The following is a 13,688-nucleotide window of genomic DNA, read 5'->3' as shown; positions in this document are numbered from 1 at the left end:
GTGGGCACCTGAGAGGACTATGTAAGTCATTAATTAGATAAAATACAGTTTTGGATTTTTCAAAGAATAAGAATTTTTACAGCATCAAATTTTCATACATCATCCCAATTATGATACAAAACTCACTTCTCGATCATAAAAGTTTCTTAAAACAGGGCAACACTTCACTTTCAGTGGTTGGTTTCCACATTACAGCATCAGTTTAGGATGTAGTAAGGATAAGTCCAGCAAGTTATTCACCACACTTTAAAAGAATGTCATTAAAGCTTAAGTCATTACAGTAAAGGCATTACAGTATAATGATGCAGTATATTCTGTTTCCTCTTGTTATGGGGAAAATCTAAAATTAATAAAATATACAAAAGGATCAAAACCAAAACCATCTTACTGAACACAATAAACCTAAATAAAGTCTCAGATTAGTATAAAATGAAGCCAGGCACAGGGTGATGAAAAGGGAATCCAATTCAACATGAAAATAAAATAAAAAATGTACCTAACTTTAATCCTCACCTTCTAAAAAGTAGACGGGAAATCATGTTCCTTTAATGAAGTATAATCTGGAAAAAATAAAAAAAATCAGTTATCAGACATGCAGTATCGTACTTATCAAACTTATTACCAACAAAGATTGTGCGGGTGTTTCTGCATGGGGTGGGATGGGACATGTGGTGAAGAAATATTTAAGAAAACATAAATAAAAATAATGAAAAATACAGTACAGTATACATAATATACATGATATTTTTTTTGAGAACCCCAAATTATTCTCATACATGAAAAAGTATATACAGTACAGTATCAGTTAGTTACATATTATTTTGCCTAAGTTAACAACACTTGGCTAGCTCGTATTTTTTTAATTTTACACAGCTTGTTTCTCTCAACTGCTTCACCAGTTTCCACATCACTGATTGATTTTGCAGGTTTGATACGACCACCAAAGCGACTTTTAATTGCAATTTGACATTCCCCGAAGGATGCATTCTTGATGTTATGTTTGACAAAACACGCATTCTTCTACAGTGAGTGCCATGGTGTGAGAATAAAAAAAATATCACCTTGTATATTTACATGGTTAGATAATGAAATCATTTGCCTAGCTTTGGTAGAGGGCTCAGTTTGCAGAAACACCATCTGAAACCGACAGGTAAAAAAAAAAAAAAAAAACTTGCACGTTGTCTGAATTGGGACCATACAAAATACGACTCATGGTTATGCAAATGTTGTTAATAAATTTCTTGGATCCACATCGGACATCCAAACTTTGCTGTGTACAGTATGGGACCAGACACCATTTAATTGTAATGTTCACTTTTATCTCCAAACACAAGCTCCCACCCTAATCAACTTTTAACCATTATATCTTCATACCCCACTCTATATACATTATACACATTCTATAACACAACCAACATTTGTAGGAAAAAATAAGCAAGTAATTTAGCTCACCACCTGAAAACTTATCTGAGAAGAAAATGACCATCTCCTTCACTCACAGACATGCCATCCCTGAGTATCACATCACAAGGCTCTCAGCAGTGCCTGGGCAGATATACTGCACAATTTCTCTAAGCACTAAACACGGTCCAATGTGGGAATACTGTATGTCTGATCCCACCCCAAATCACTCTGTAAAAATTTATCCTGCACTTCATTGATTAATCATAAACTCACTGATCCTCGTTCTTGGGGGGGGGGGGTGATATTTATTAACTTCAGGGTAGTCAGTTTCCACTGGTGAATCAATTTATATATAAATACTATGTATTGTATATAAATATTCAAACTTTGTTTAAACATAACATATGAGGTTTAAGCTTTATGAATATATCTATTCCAGATTTAAAACAATGCAGAACAAAGACAAGTACTGTACAACCCCTGAATAAGGATACAGTGTTGCACTACATTATGAATAGGCCCAACCATTCCCAGACAGGAAACAACAAAGTTCCCCTAATCATTTCCAGAATGACGTGTATCCTGTCACACAAAGCAGACTACGCTGTGATTCCACTAATGAACATGGGGCAGGTCCCCCATAACCCATGATACAAGTGTCTTAAAACAAATTATGTAAACAGTTCATGACTAGGCACCACAATGTGAAATATGTTCTACACATTGCACTGTGCCAAAGTAACAAGACTACTGTACTTCATCAACAGCATACTGCATTAATCATTCAAAGGGTGTCCGAGCACAAAAACTTGCTCAACAACATGACAAAGATTTTCAAATACTGTACTACAGTGGTCAGAGAAATACAGCCATTGCCAGCATTATTCACTGCATGGAACAAGGTCAGCAGAGATGAACCCAGTGGTGTATGAATGCTTTAAAAAATGGAAAAGTAAGGGGTACCTCATTCTGGCTCCCTTATGTGTGAAAAAGCCAAATGATAAAAATAAAAATAAATTAAGAAAAATGGATAAAACATTACTGTAGGGTACAATGGTAACATAATAAAACACTTAAGATTTTTATATCCTTACATTTAACTGTGTATCTGTACAGTACACAAAAATACCCTTTAAAATCCCTTTTATCTAAACTGTTCTCGGGTCTCCATACCACTCAAAAGAATGCATTTTCAGATATTTAAACACTGGTTGGACGAGAGGTGTTCATATTTTTGAGCTTTGACTATCAGTTTTGCATGCCTCACTTAAGTCCACTAGTAGACCCTCAAACATTAACCACCATCCCTGCAAGCTTTACCCATATTTCAGATTTGCTCCTCGCAGTGCAGGACCTAGTTCATTGAGCACCCCTTTACATTGTGTCAAGTGAAGAGCAGTAGGCTAGCATTACAGTGACCAACAGAGAAGCATGTGGAGTTCATGCTTACCTTCTTATCCTCCCCAATTTCACTTGAAAATAATGGAACCTTTTTAACTGAACAAGAAATTCAGGAATCCTGAGTTCTATATCCAACAATGTTCAAGGTCATCTTAAATAAAAACAAATAAACAAGATATTGTACCGCCATTACTGTAAATTCTCTATCAACTGCACTTCTGTTGGCCAGAATTCTCTACAAACTAGATTTGAGTGTCTTCTGTCAGCTAAGTCTCCACAAGACTTAGCTACCGATACAGTACCTTCACTTGGACTGACATTTTTAAACTGCTTAATGAATAATCCACCGTTTTACCCATTGCCACCACCTACGCACCTTACGTATTTCAATAATCTAAATAAAACTATCATTAAGTCTGATTTGGGCAGGACAGGATCACTGAAAAGCATGCAGTATAATACAATATACAAGAGGTACTGAAGTTTGGTGATGCAGTAGAATACTGTAATCTAATACGTACTGTAAATTGTTCAACCTTTTTAAATCATTTAAGCACTGAGGGATGTGAAGGCATTAGCATAAGAGGGAATATTAATAATTTTTTGCACCCAAGTTTGCCTGTGTAAACATACTTTGCATTTTGAAACAATTCTAAACAATTTCATTTATGAAGTGTTTCTCGTAATATTCAGCACTAACGATCTGGGAGAGTTCCTCGGAAATTTTACCCATACAAGTAGCAAATGCTCTATATACTGTACTGGTAAGTGAAATGGGTCCCATAGGCCTGGCAACCAAGTATAAATAGTCTGCATTCATCAAACTGTATACTAAGCCTTTGGTACATAAAGAGGCAGTGTGGCCAACAGTGCACTTGATTATCTTCACTAAGTTAGGTACCCATTTACTGCTGGGAGACCTGTGGATGCCCCGGAATTGATTTAGTGACTCTGGGACAGGAGACAAGAACTGCATCCACCACATCCATTTCTAACATACAGGTACAGTATTTATAAAATCACCAGAATAGCTGATTCCATGAGGCTTCAGTTAGTAAGCACTGTACAGGATGTTACTAACAGTTCCATTAAAAATTTCAAACATTGTAAGAGAAAGGTCTGCACTTATTAAAGGATTTTTATTAGGAAAGCTTTACTGTACCAGTATAAACAGTATACAGTATAAACAAGGTAATAGTGGAAGACAGTATTGCACCGACACCAGCAAGTTATGGAAATATTTCTATTGAAGATTAATTCTTTCTAATGAAAAGTCCAAAAAGTTTGAGGAAAGTTATTTGTCATGTTATTTTCATGTTTTTTTTTCTGTCCTCAAGTGACTGCACGACCACATGATACAACACCACAGGTCCAATGTTTACATCCAGGATTATTCATTCTCATTGGTCAAAGCTGATGACACTGATCCTAGATTATTAAATTCAGCCACTTCTTAACCCAACTAACCTAACCGTGTTTGCAAGTGTCCAAACTCAGTAATCTAGGTTATCAGCCTCAACTAATCAGAACGAATGCCAGACAAATAGCCAAAACGGTAAAGGTGGAAGAAACAATTAGCACCAAAAATAACTTTATGGAATTAAGAACCAAAATTTCTGTGCATGATATTGCACAGGAAAATGGAAGCGAGAATGCACAGAGTCTACTAGAACCTGACCTACCCTCACCTAACTTGTGCACTGTCATTTAATTTTTTTCCTATTATCCACACATCTCTAGAAAAAAATTAACCTATTCAATCCAATAATCATAAAAAACACGCCTGATGAGATCGTTGTTCATTTCTTGACATATAAACATAGACCAGGGACGCTCTTGATTCTCGTATAGCAGATGATGTGAACCAAAACAGGTCACCACAGGAGACCTGCTGCCACCATAATTATCTGGACTTTGCCAAGGCTTTCGATAGCATACCCAAGAGAACGCCTGAGAATTAAAATAGAAGGGTACGGAATTCAGGGAAATGTCCAAGCATGGATCAGCGACTTTCTTCATGAGCACAAGCAGTGTGTGGCAATTAATGGCAAAAAATTGTCATGTGTACCTGTGACAAATGGGGTACCACAGGGCAGTGCACTGGTCCCGTTGTTGTTTGTTTGTTTCATAAATGATATGGCAGAAGCTTACACTCCTCCATACAAATATTTGCAGACGATGCCAAGTTATTCAGGGAAATTAAAAACCAAACACTGTGAAGGGGCACAGAAAGATGTCTGTTAGCTTCAAGAGTGGTCAGAGAAATGGCTGTTAAGATTCAATGTCACGAAGTGTAAGAGAATGCATCTAGGTCGTACCAACAGTAAAAAAGCATATCACATGTCCCAATAAGAAGAAGAAACTGCTTTAATAGGGACTGAATGTGAAAAGGACCTGGGTGTGTAAGTTGACAACGAACGAAAGTTCTTGGGCCATTGTGAGAAGGTGAATCGAGTAACTAGTAGGACTTATACGAAGGTCGTACAGATATCTAGACAGCCTGTCCCTCGTAATGCTATTCAAGAGTGAGGTGCCTCCCCGTCTGGAGTACTGTCACCCCATCAAGTCCCCGAGATATGCTAGAGACCGTCAGTAGATTGATATGTCCAAAGGAGGGCCACCAAACTGGTGTCTGCCCTACGGCACCTCAGTTATCCAGAGAGAATAGAACACCTGCAACTGCCTAAAGACGGGCAAGGGGTTGACCTAATTGAAGTTTATAAACATCTCAGAGGGCACTACTCAGTCGAGTGTCCATACATGGAGCTGGCAGACGTCCGCCTCACAAGAGGTCACAGCTCATGGATGAAGAAGCCACAAATCCAGAAAATTGAGAAGACAAACTTTTCGGAGTGAGAAATGTGAAGTCTTGGAACAATCTGCCAGTATGTGTTGTGACGGCACTGAGTTTGAGTTCTTTCAAAACTAGATTTGACCAACAATAGCACAGGTACAGATACATTCAGGAGCCAGTGCATGCCCAGTACTTGACAACAGTGCGTAACAGAGTTGTGACTGACCACCCAAGCAGCTAACGAGCTAATCAGTGGCAAAGAGGATAAAAATAAAAGTAAGGGGATACAAGTATTTGGATAAATAGATATAGGGTAGTGTAAAACATAGTGACTGGAGCCTATATATACTGTACATTAAGTCAATAATGTAAGAGAACACCGCTACCACCAGAAGGGGTTGACCGATTTCGTTCAAATTTTCACAGATGATTTCATCATTATACAGGTAGTACGTATTTGGTCATTATTTGGGACATGACTGTCCGGTGTTTTTCATTGAAAATGGGGTTAAAAATTTTATTTTTGTTTTGGTCATCCAGGGAATCTTAGGAATTGAACTAAAGGTACTGGAATCTGATGAAGGGTGTGGGGGGCAAAACCCTCCAATTAGGTTAGATATAGTTCCTGGGTTCTGTGGCTAAGTTAGGTTAGGTAAATAAATGGATGACAAACTAAAATTTTACCTTAAAAATACCCCATTTTCACACATTTTTTTTTAAGGGAATACAGCCAATTTGTAGTTTCGACCAACCATGGCTCTCGAGTTGAGCAATGTGCTTTTCCGATGGTTTAGACAATTTTAAGACTTTTCTCCTGTGACGTTTCCGTCGCAGATGACCTCAAATTACCTAACCTAACCTCCTAACCTAGCCTGGGGCTCTGCCCTCCCCCTGGATCCCCAGTATATTTATGTCATTTGCAAGGGAAACGTCATTAAGGAAAAGTGTCTTAAAATTGTCTAAACCATCGGGAAAACACATTGCTCAACTCGATAGTGGGTCCTTTATAAACAAACAGACGATAAGCGGTGAATCGGCAGATTTTCGAAACCAGGAAAAGAAGTCACAATCCAAACACAGTACACACAGACATATTCTGTATGTATATAGGTCACCTCAACGTGACCTCAAACCAAACACCTGGTAAAACAATTTACCGGATTAGACAACCTGTGGTCACAGTGACCTGACCTAACCTAACCTATATAAATATATAACCTTGTCCCTCTGTATATTCTGTTAGTATTTAGTGAACAATAATTTTTATGCTACAATGGGTACATGTATACCAAATATGACACTCGCAAAACCAAGTTGTGGTGGAAGTGTGTTAAAAGATCCAGTGGTGTCGGGACAGTATGACGACAAACCTACAGAGAGGAAATCCAGAGATAGGCCAGCCTCTCAATCATGCATAATGCCATTATATATAAATTAAGTTGTCAATATATAAAAGTCATGTATTGTGAGTTAATTGTTTAAAAAAATGTTTTATTACTTTAATTGTTTATGGCATTTAAATAAAATGGCTTTTTTCCGAGACAAAATTGTGACTTTTTTCCTGACTTTATTTCCGTTCACCGATTTTTCACAGTATTTACAGTAAATAATTAATGTCTTCGCCTGCAAAGCACGTAGACACATTATTTGTCATATGATCAGTTTTTCAGTGTTTTACCCCACAATTTCCCTCATTCTTCATGCCCTATGCACTACAGGTGATTAAAATACAAAAATACAAATTGTCGCCTCTTAAAATACTTACCATAATGATAAACATCTGTGGATAAAAATGAACGAAATTAAACAACTCCTGGTGGTAGCGCTTTCAACACAAATTACCATTAAGTCTTACCTAATAGCTTCAATGAAGACGAAGGATAACTTTTCTGATTAATGCAATACGAGAGCTAAATAAGAACCGCAGCCACGACGAAAACCTAACACACTGCATACACCTTCCACGTCCTCCCTACAGCGCCTCGGCCGCCACACTGACTTACGTCAACAAGTGACGAGTCAGAGTTAAAAGGCAAAGGCAGCACGAGCACACAGCAACTGAGTTCACACTCACAGTAACGTGTTAAGGAATACGAAAATAGCTGTATTTTAGCAACTTTTCTGTTGAAGAAAAACAAACAATATAAAGACAGATCCTCTAATGTGCCAAAAATAATGCCACATGGGGTTGGGCATAAAAGCAAATTTTTCTTATGCCAACCGAGTCTAAATATACCAAATTGGTATAATTTATGGCACACCTGGCAACTCGTCGTCGACGGTCAACGACAAGTGACGCATCATGATCGGCTGGACAGTGTTACTGTACCACTTGCCAAATAGAAATCTAAGTTCCCGCAAGACTGTAGGGGTATGAGATATTACTTTTTTACTTTTATCCTCTTCGCCACTGATCGGCTTGTTAGCCGCTTGGGCGATCGGTCACGTCTCTTTTCATTTATATTCTTCACCAAAAGATCGGCTCGCTAGCCGCCCGGGCGATCGGTCACGTCTCTGTCATGCACTGTTGGCAAATACTGGGCATGCACCGGCTCCTGAATGTACCTGAACCCGCTCCAGTGTTGGTCAACTCTTCTCTTGAAAGAGCTCACACTCGGTGCCGTCACACCACTCTCTGGTAGATTGTTCCAAGAGTTTACAACCCTCACTCCGAAAAAGTTTGCCCTCACGGTTTTCTGGACTCGCGGCTTCTTCAATCTTGAGCTGTGACCCCTTGTGGGGCGAGCGTCCGCCAGCTCCAAGTAAGGACACTCAACTGAGTAGTGCCCCCTGAGATGCTTATACACCTCAACTAGGTCCCCCCTTGCCCGTCTGTAGTATAAGCTAGGCAAGTTCAGGCGCTCCAATCTCTCAGGGTAGCTGAGGTGCCGAAGTGCAGGCACCAGTTTGGTGGCCCTCCTTTGAACATTTTCAACCAACTGACAGTCCCTAGCATATCTCGGGGACCAGATGGGGTGACAGTACTCCAGATGGGGAAGCACTTCACTCCTGAAGATCGTCACGAGGGACGGACCGTCTAGATATCTGAACGACCTTCTTATAAGACCCAATAATTTATTTGCCTGATTTACCTTCTTCTCACAATGGCCCGAGAACTTCAGCTCATTGTCAACATACACACCTAGGTCCTTCTCACACATAGTCTCAACTAGTGCATTTTCTTCATCCCGTTGGGACATATGATACGCCTCCTTACCGTTGGTACGCCCCAGGTGCATCCTCTTACACTTCGTGACATTGAATCTCAGCAGCCATTTCTTCGACCATTCCTGAAGCCCACAGAGGTCCTTCTGCAGCTCTTCACAGTCCGCTTGGTTCTTAATTTCCCGAAATAACTTGCCATCATCGGCAAACATTTGTATGGAGGAGTGTACAACGTCAGGCATGTCATTTATGAAACAAACAAACAACAGCGGGCCCAATACACTCAGGATGGGATGGAGAAAGGAAACTCACAATGTGCTCACTGTATACATATTGTACATTGGATGTACAATGCAGCTTGTTGCTGGGTAGGTAACATGGTAATAAGCGTTGAGCAGAGAGAACTGGGTGGTGAGGGTGCCCAGAGTGAGGGCACGCGGCTTCAGGGACGCCACGGTCGCTGGCGGGAGCGGCTGCCGCACGGCTGGCGCGGAGGAGGGTGTGTTGCTTGCTGGTGGCACTGAGTAGAAAGAGAGCTGGTCACAGCGGTGTCAGGCCTTATAAGGCGGGGGTAGGCGTGGGTAGATAGTTGACCCCACGGAGCGGGGGTGCTCCGTGGGCGGCGCTGGAGGCGTAGGCTGGGGAATTCGAGAAGGTTCGGTGCTTGTAGGGGAGGAATCCACTACAATACTCCCCTTCCCCTCCGGGCGCGGCGGGAGGCTGGAGGTTGGCAGAGTTGCGTGCCAAATGTGAGGCAGAACGGGCGGTGCATGCCACATGTGGGACATAACGGCGAGGTCGTGGATGAGCCGGCCGCTGGGGGGCAACTCTGTCTAGATACACGGGATCTGTGGGAGAAAAGAGAGAGAAGGAGGGTTGTGGAGGCGATGAATGTTGTGCTTCACTCGCGACAGGTACAGAGTCCTCAGATGCGCCTGCTGGGGTGTGTGGGCCTGGGTCAGGAGCAGGGCCTGCGTCAGGAGGAGCGGCAGGGGGTACTGCTGGGCCGGGGGCGGCGTCTGAGGCAGGACGGGTGTGTTGGGGTCGGTAGGACGTGGTGCTTGGGGCAGGAAGAGGAGCGGCTGTCAGCTTAGAGTAGCATAGCTGCTCTCGGGTGTCTAACCTGCGGTGTAGAGACAGTAGCTGTAGAGCCGATGAGAGCTGCCTCTGCGTGAAAAAGCCAGTCTTCCATGTTGCTTGAAGACTGGGAGAGTGATCAGTTTCTCCTCCATCCTGTGTGAGTGTGAATCTCCGGGGGTCACCATTTGTAGGGGTATGAGATATTGGTTCACACTCAGGATGGGATGGAGAAAGGAAACTTACAATGTGCTCACTGTATACATATTGTATTGGATGTACAGTGTAGCTTGTTGCTGGGTAGGTAGCATGGTAATAAGCGTTGAGTAGAGAGAGCTGGGTGGTGAGGGTGCCCAGAGTGAGGGCACGCGGCTTGAGGGACGCCACGGTCGCTGGCGGGAGCGGCAGCCGTCCGGCTGGCGAGGAAGAGGGTGTGTTGCTTGCTGGTGGCACTGTGTAGAAAGAGAGCTGGTCAGAGCGGTGTCAGGCCTCATAAGGCGGGGGTAGGCATGGGTAGATAGTTGACCCCCGCTCCGTGGGCGGCGCTGGAGGCGTAGGCTGTGGAATTCGAGAAGGTTCGGTGCTTGTAGGGGAGGAATCCACTATAAGACTACTCCCCCCCCCCAAACCGCTAGATTGAGGCCCAAGCACGCTAGATTTTTTTTCTTTTTAACGTTACTAGAAAAAAAAACATTCTCTTTAAATTACTTTGAAATAAATGTATTACATAAGAAAATAAGGAGTCTGCAATAGGCCGGTTGGCCTGTGCATGGCAGCTCCTGTCTAGAATTACAACCAATCTCTATCATCCGCGAATCTATCTAGCCTCCTTTTAAAACTTTCCAGCATTCCAGCACTTACTACAAAGTTGCTAAGCTTGTTCCACTCGTCTACCACCCTATTTGTGAACCAGTTTCTTCCTATCTCCCTCCTAAACATAAGTTTATCCAACTTAGATCGTTGCAACGAGCCCTATCCTGCTCGGATATTATAAGAACTTTATCTATATCTCCTTTATTGATTCCTTTCACCCACTTAAATACTTCTATCATATCTCCCCTCACTCTTCATCTTTTTAAAGAATGTAAGGTTAGTTTCTTTTATCTATGTTGATATGGAAGGATTCTAAGTCCCGTAATCATTTTCGTCATTCTTCACTGCACCGACTCCAGTGAATTTGTAGTGGCTTCCTCCCCTACAAACGCTGTTTGTAGCTGAGTAGCTGACCCAGCGAATTCCCCAGTGTATGCCTCGTGGTCTAGGTCAACCAGCGCCGCCTTACATGACGGAGGTCAACTATTAAGCCACGCCTACCTCCGCTATATAAGACCTGACCTCGTGGTGACTTACCTCTCTTTCTACCTACAGCCAGTCTTATTGCAACTATATCTTGCGCTAGTCAGGCCGCACCTCGATTATGCGGTTCAGTTCTGGTGCCCTTATTATAGAATGCATATCAATTCACTAGAGTCGGTGCAGCGAAGAATGACGAAAATGATTCCGGGACTTAGAAACCTTCCATATCAGGATAGGTTAAAGAAACTTAACTTGCATTCCCTAGAAAGACGAAGAGTGCGGGGAGATATGATAGACGTACTCAAGTGGGTGAAAGGAATCAATAAAGGGGATATAGATAAAGTTCTTATAATATCCGAGCAGGACAGGACTCGGAGCAACGGATTTAAGTTGGATAAGTTTAGGTTTAGGAGGGAGATAGGAAGAAACTGGTTCACAAATAGGGTGGTGGACGAGTGGAACAAGCTTAGCAACTTTGTAGTAAGTGCTGGAACTCTGGAAAGTTTCAAAAGGAGGCTAGATAGATTCATGGACGATAGAGAGTGGTAGTAACTCTCGGCAGGAATTGCCATGCACAGGCCAACCGGCCTTTTGCAGACTCCTTATTTTCTTATGTTCTTATGTTCCTCCGCTCCTGCCTGGCGGCCCTCGCTCCCGCCGGCGAGCATGGAAACCCACAAGCTGGTCCTCCTCTGAGCACCCTCACCAACCAGCTCTCTCTACATCATGCTTGTAACCACGCTGCCACTTCCCAGCATCAAGCTACACTGTACATCCAATACAATATGTATACAGAGAGCACTTTGTGAGTTTCCTTTCTCCATCCCATCCTGAGTGTGAACCCATATCTCATAAACCCCACAAATGGTGACCCCCAGAGATTCGCACTCACACAGGATGGAGGAGAAACCGATCACTCTCCCAGTCTTCAAGCAACATGGAAGACTGGCTTCTCCACACAGAGGCAGCTCTCATCTGCTCTACAGCTACTGTCTCTGCACCGCAGGTTAGACACCCTAGAGCAACACTGCTTCTCTAAGCAGACACCAGCTCTTCTTCCTACCCCAAGCACCACGTCCTACCGACCCCAGCACACCCGCCCTGCCTCAGACGCCGCCCCCGGCCCATCAGTACCCCCCTGCCACTGTCCTGGATCCTCCTCCTGATGCGGACCCTCCTCTGCTCCTGCCTGGCAGCCCCTGCTCCCGACGCGGCCCATGCGCCTGAGTGCGGCCCCACACACCCTTTTTTTTTCCCTCAGGTACTCCATGCTACTGTCCTGCACCCTGCTGCTGTCGTGGACCCTGCTGCTGTCATGCACCCTGTTGCTGTCATAGACCCTCTTCCTGAAGCAGCCCCTGCTCCTGACCCAGACCCACACACCCCAGCAGGCGCATCTGAGGACTGTACCTGCCGCGAGGGAAGCAGTAAAAAATTAATCGCCTCCACAACCCTCCTTCTCCCTCTCTCCTCCCACAGATCTCATGTATCTAGACAAGGTTGTCTCCACTAGCGGCCGGCTTATACACGCCCTCGCCGTCATGTCTAACATGTGGCATGCACCGCCCGTTCTGCCTCACATGTGCCATGCAACCCTGCAGACAACAAGTCTCCTACAGCGCCTTGAGGGAAGGGGGAGTATTGTAGTGGATTCCTCCCCTACAAACGCTGTTTGTCGCTGAGTAGCCGACCCCGCGAATTCCCCAGTGAATACCTCGTGGTCTGGGTCAACCAGCGCCGCCTTACATGACGGAGGTCAACTATTAAGCCACGCCTACCTCCGCTATATAAGACCAGACCTCGTGGTGACCTACCTCTCTTTCTACCTACAGCCAGTTTTCAAGTAACACCACCTCCTCCGCTCCTGCCTGGCGGCCCTCGCTCCCGCTGGCGAGCATGGCGACCCACAAGCTGGTCCTCCTCTGAGCACCCTCACCAACCAGCTCTCTCTACATCATGCTTGTTACCACGCTGCCACTTCCCAGCATCAAGCTGCACTGTACATCCAATACAATATGTATACAGAGAGCACATTGTGAGTCTCCTTTCTCCATCCCATCCTGAGTGTGAACCCATATCTCATAACCCCAAAAATTGATATCCATTCTATAATAAGAGCACCAGAACTGAAGAGCATAATCGAGGTGCGGCCTGACTATTGTAAGATATACAGTTGCAATATGACCTCTGCACATTTATTACTTACACTTCTAGATATAAAACCTAATACTCTGTTTGCCTTATTTTGAACCCCAAGTAACCTTATATACATAACCCAAATGGAAATTTTAATAATTTAGAAAATCATTTTCATAAAGACACTGTTGAAATAAATTTTACATACGCAAATCATTACAGACTGCTAACCTGCCAATTAGAAAATATTTTCCGCTTCACTTCGTCATAGTAAATTACTACTTTTCCAAAATACTTATTACTAATATCTGTTGACTCATCTATCAGTAAACTGTACGGTTTGTCTCCAATAGCACTGGTTATGTCAGACATGAAATGAGGGTACAAGATGTGTCCTACTGACCTCGACATCCCG

General features: G+C 43.2%; 1 protein-coding gene across 1 annotated transcript in view; it reads right to left on the bottom strand.

The window, feature by feature from the left end:
* The window catches only part of LOC121866274 (sulfite oxidase-like), a 30,449-nt gene extending 22,842 nt beyond the window's left edge, over positions 1 to 7,607 (bottom strand). Inside the window, exons 1-2 of the mRNA XM_042365893.1 lie at positions 7,455 to 7,607; positions 514 to 560 (exon numbers count right to left, since the gene is read on the bottom strand). Of these exons, the coding sequence (XP_042221827.1) occupies positions 514 to 539 (26 nt within the window). The 5' untranslated portion in view covers positions 540 to 560; positions 7,455 to 7,607. The remainder of the gene's footprint in view (positions 1 to 513; positions 561 to 7,454) is intronic.
* Positions 7,608 to 13,688: the final 6,081 nt, after the last annotated feature.

Source organism: Homarus americanus, unplaced genomic scaffold (assembly GCF_018991925.1).
Source record: "Homarus americanus isolate GMGI-L3 unplaced genomic scaffold, GMGI_Hamer_2.0 scaffold57161, whole genome shotgun sequence".
Lineage (NCBI taxonomy): Eukaryota > Metazoa > Arthropoda > Malacostraca > Decapoda > Nephropidae > Homarus > Homarus americanus.
The sequence above is the reverse complement of the archived record's forward strand: the minus strand, read 5'-3'. Positions and strand labels throughout refer to the sequence as shown.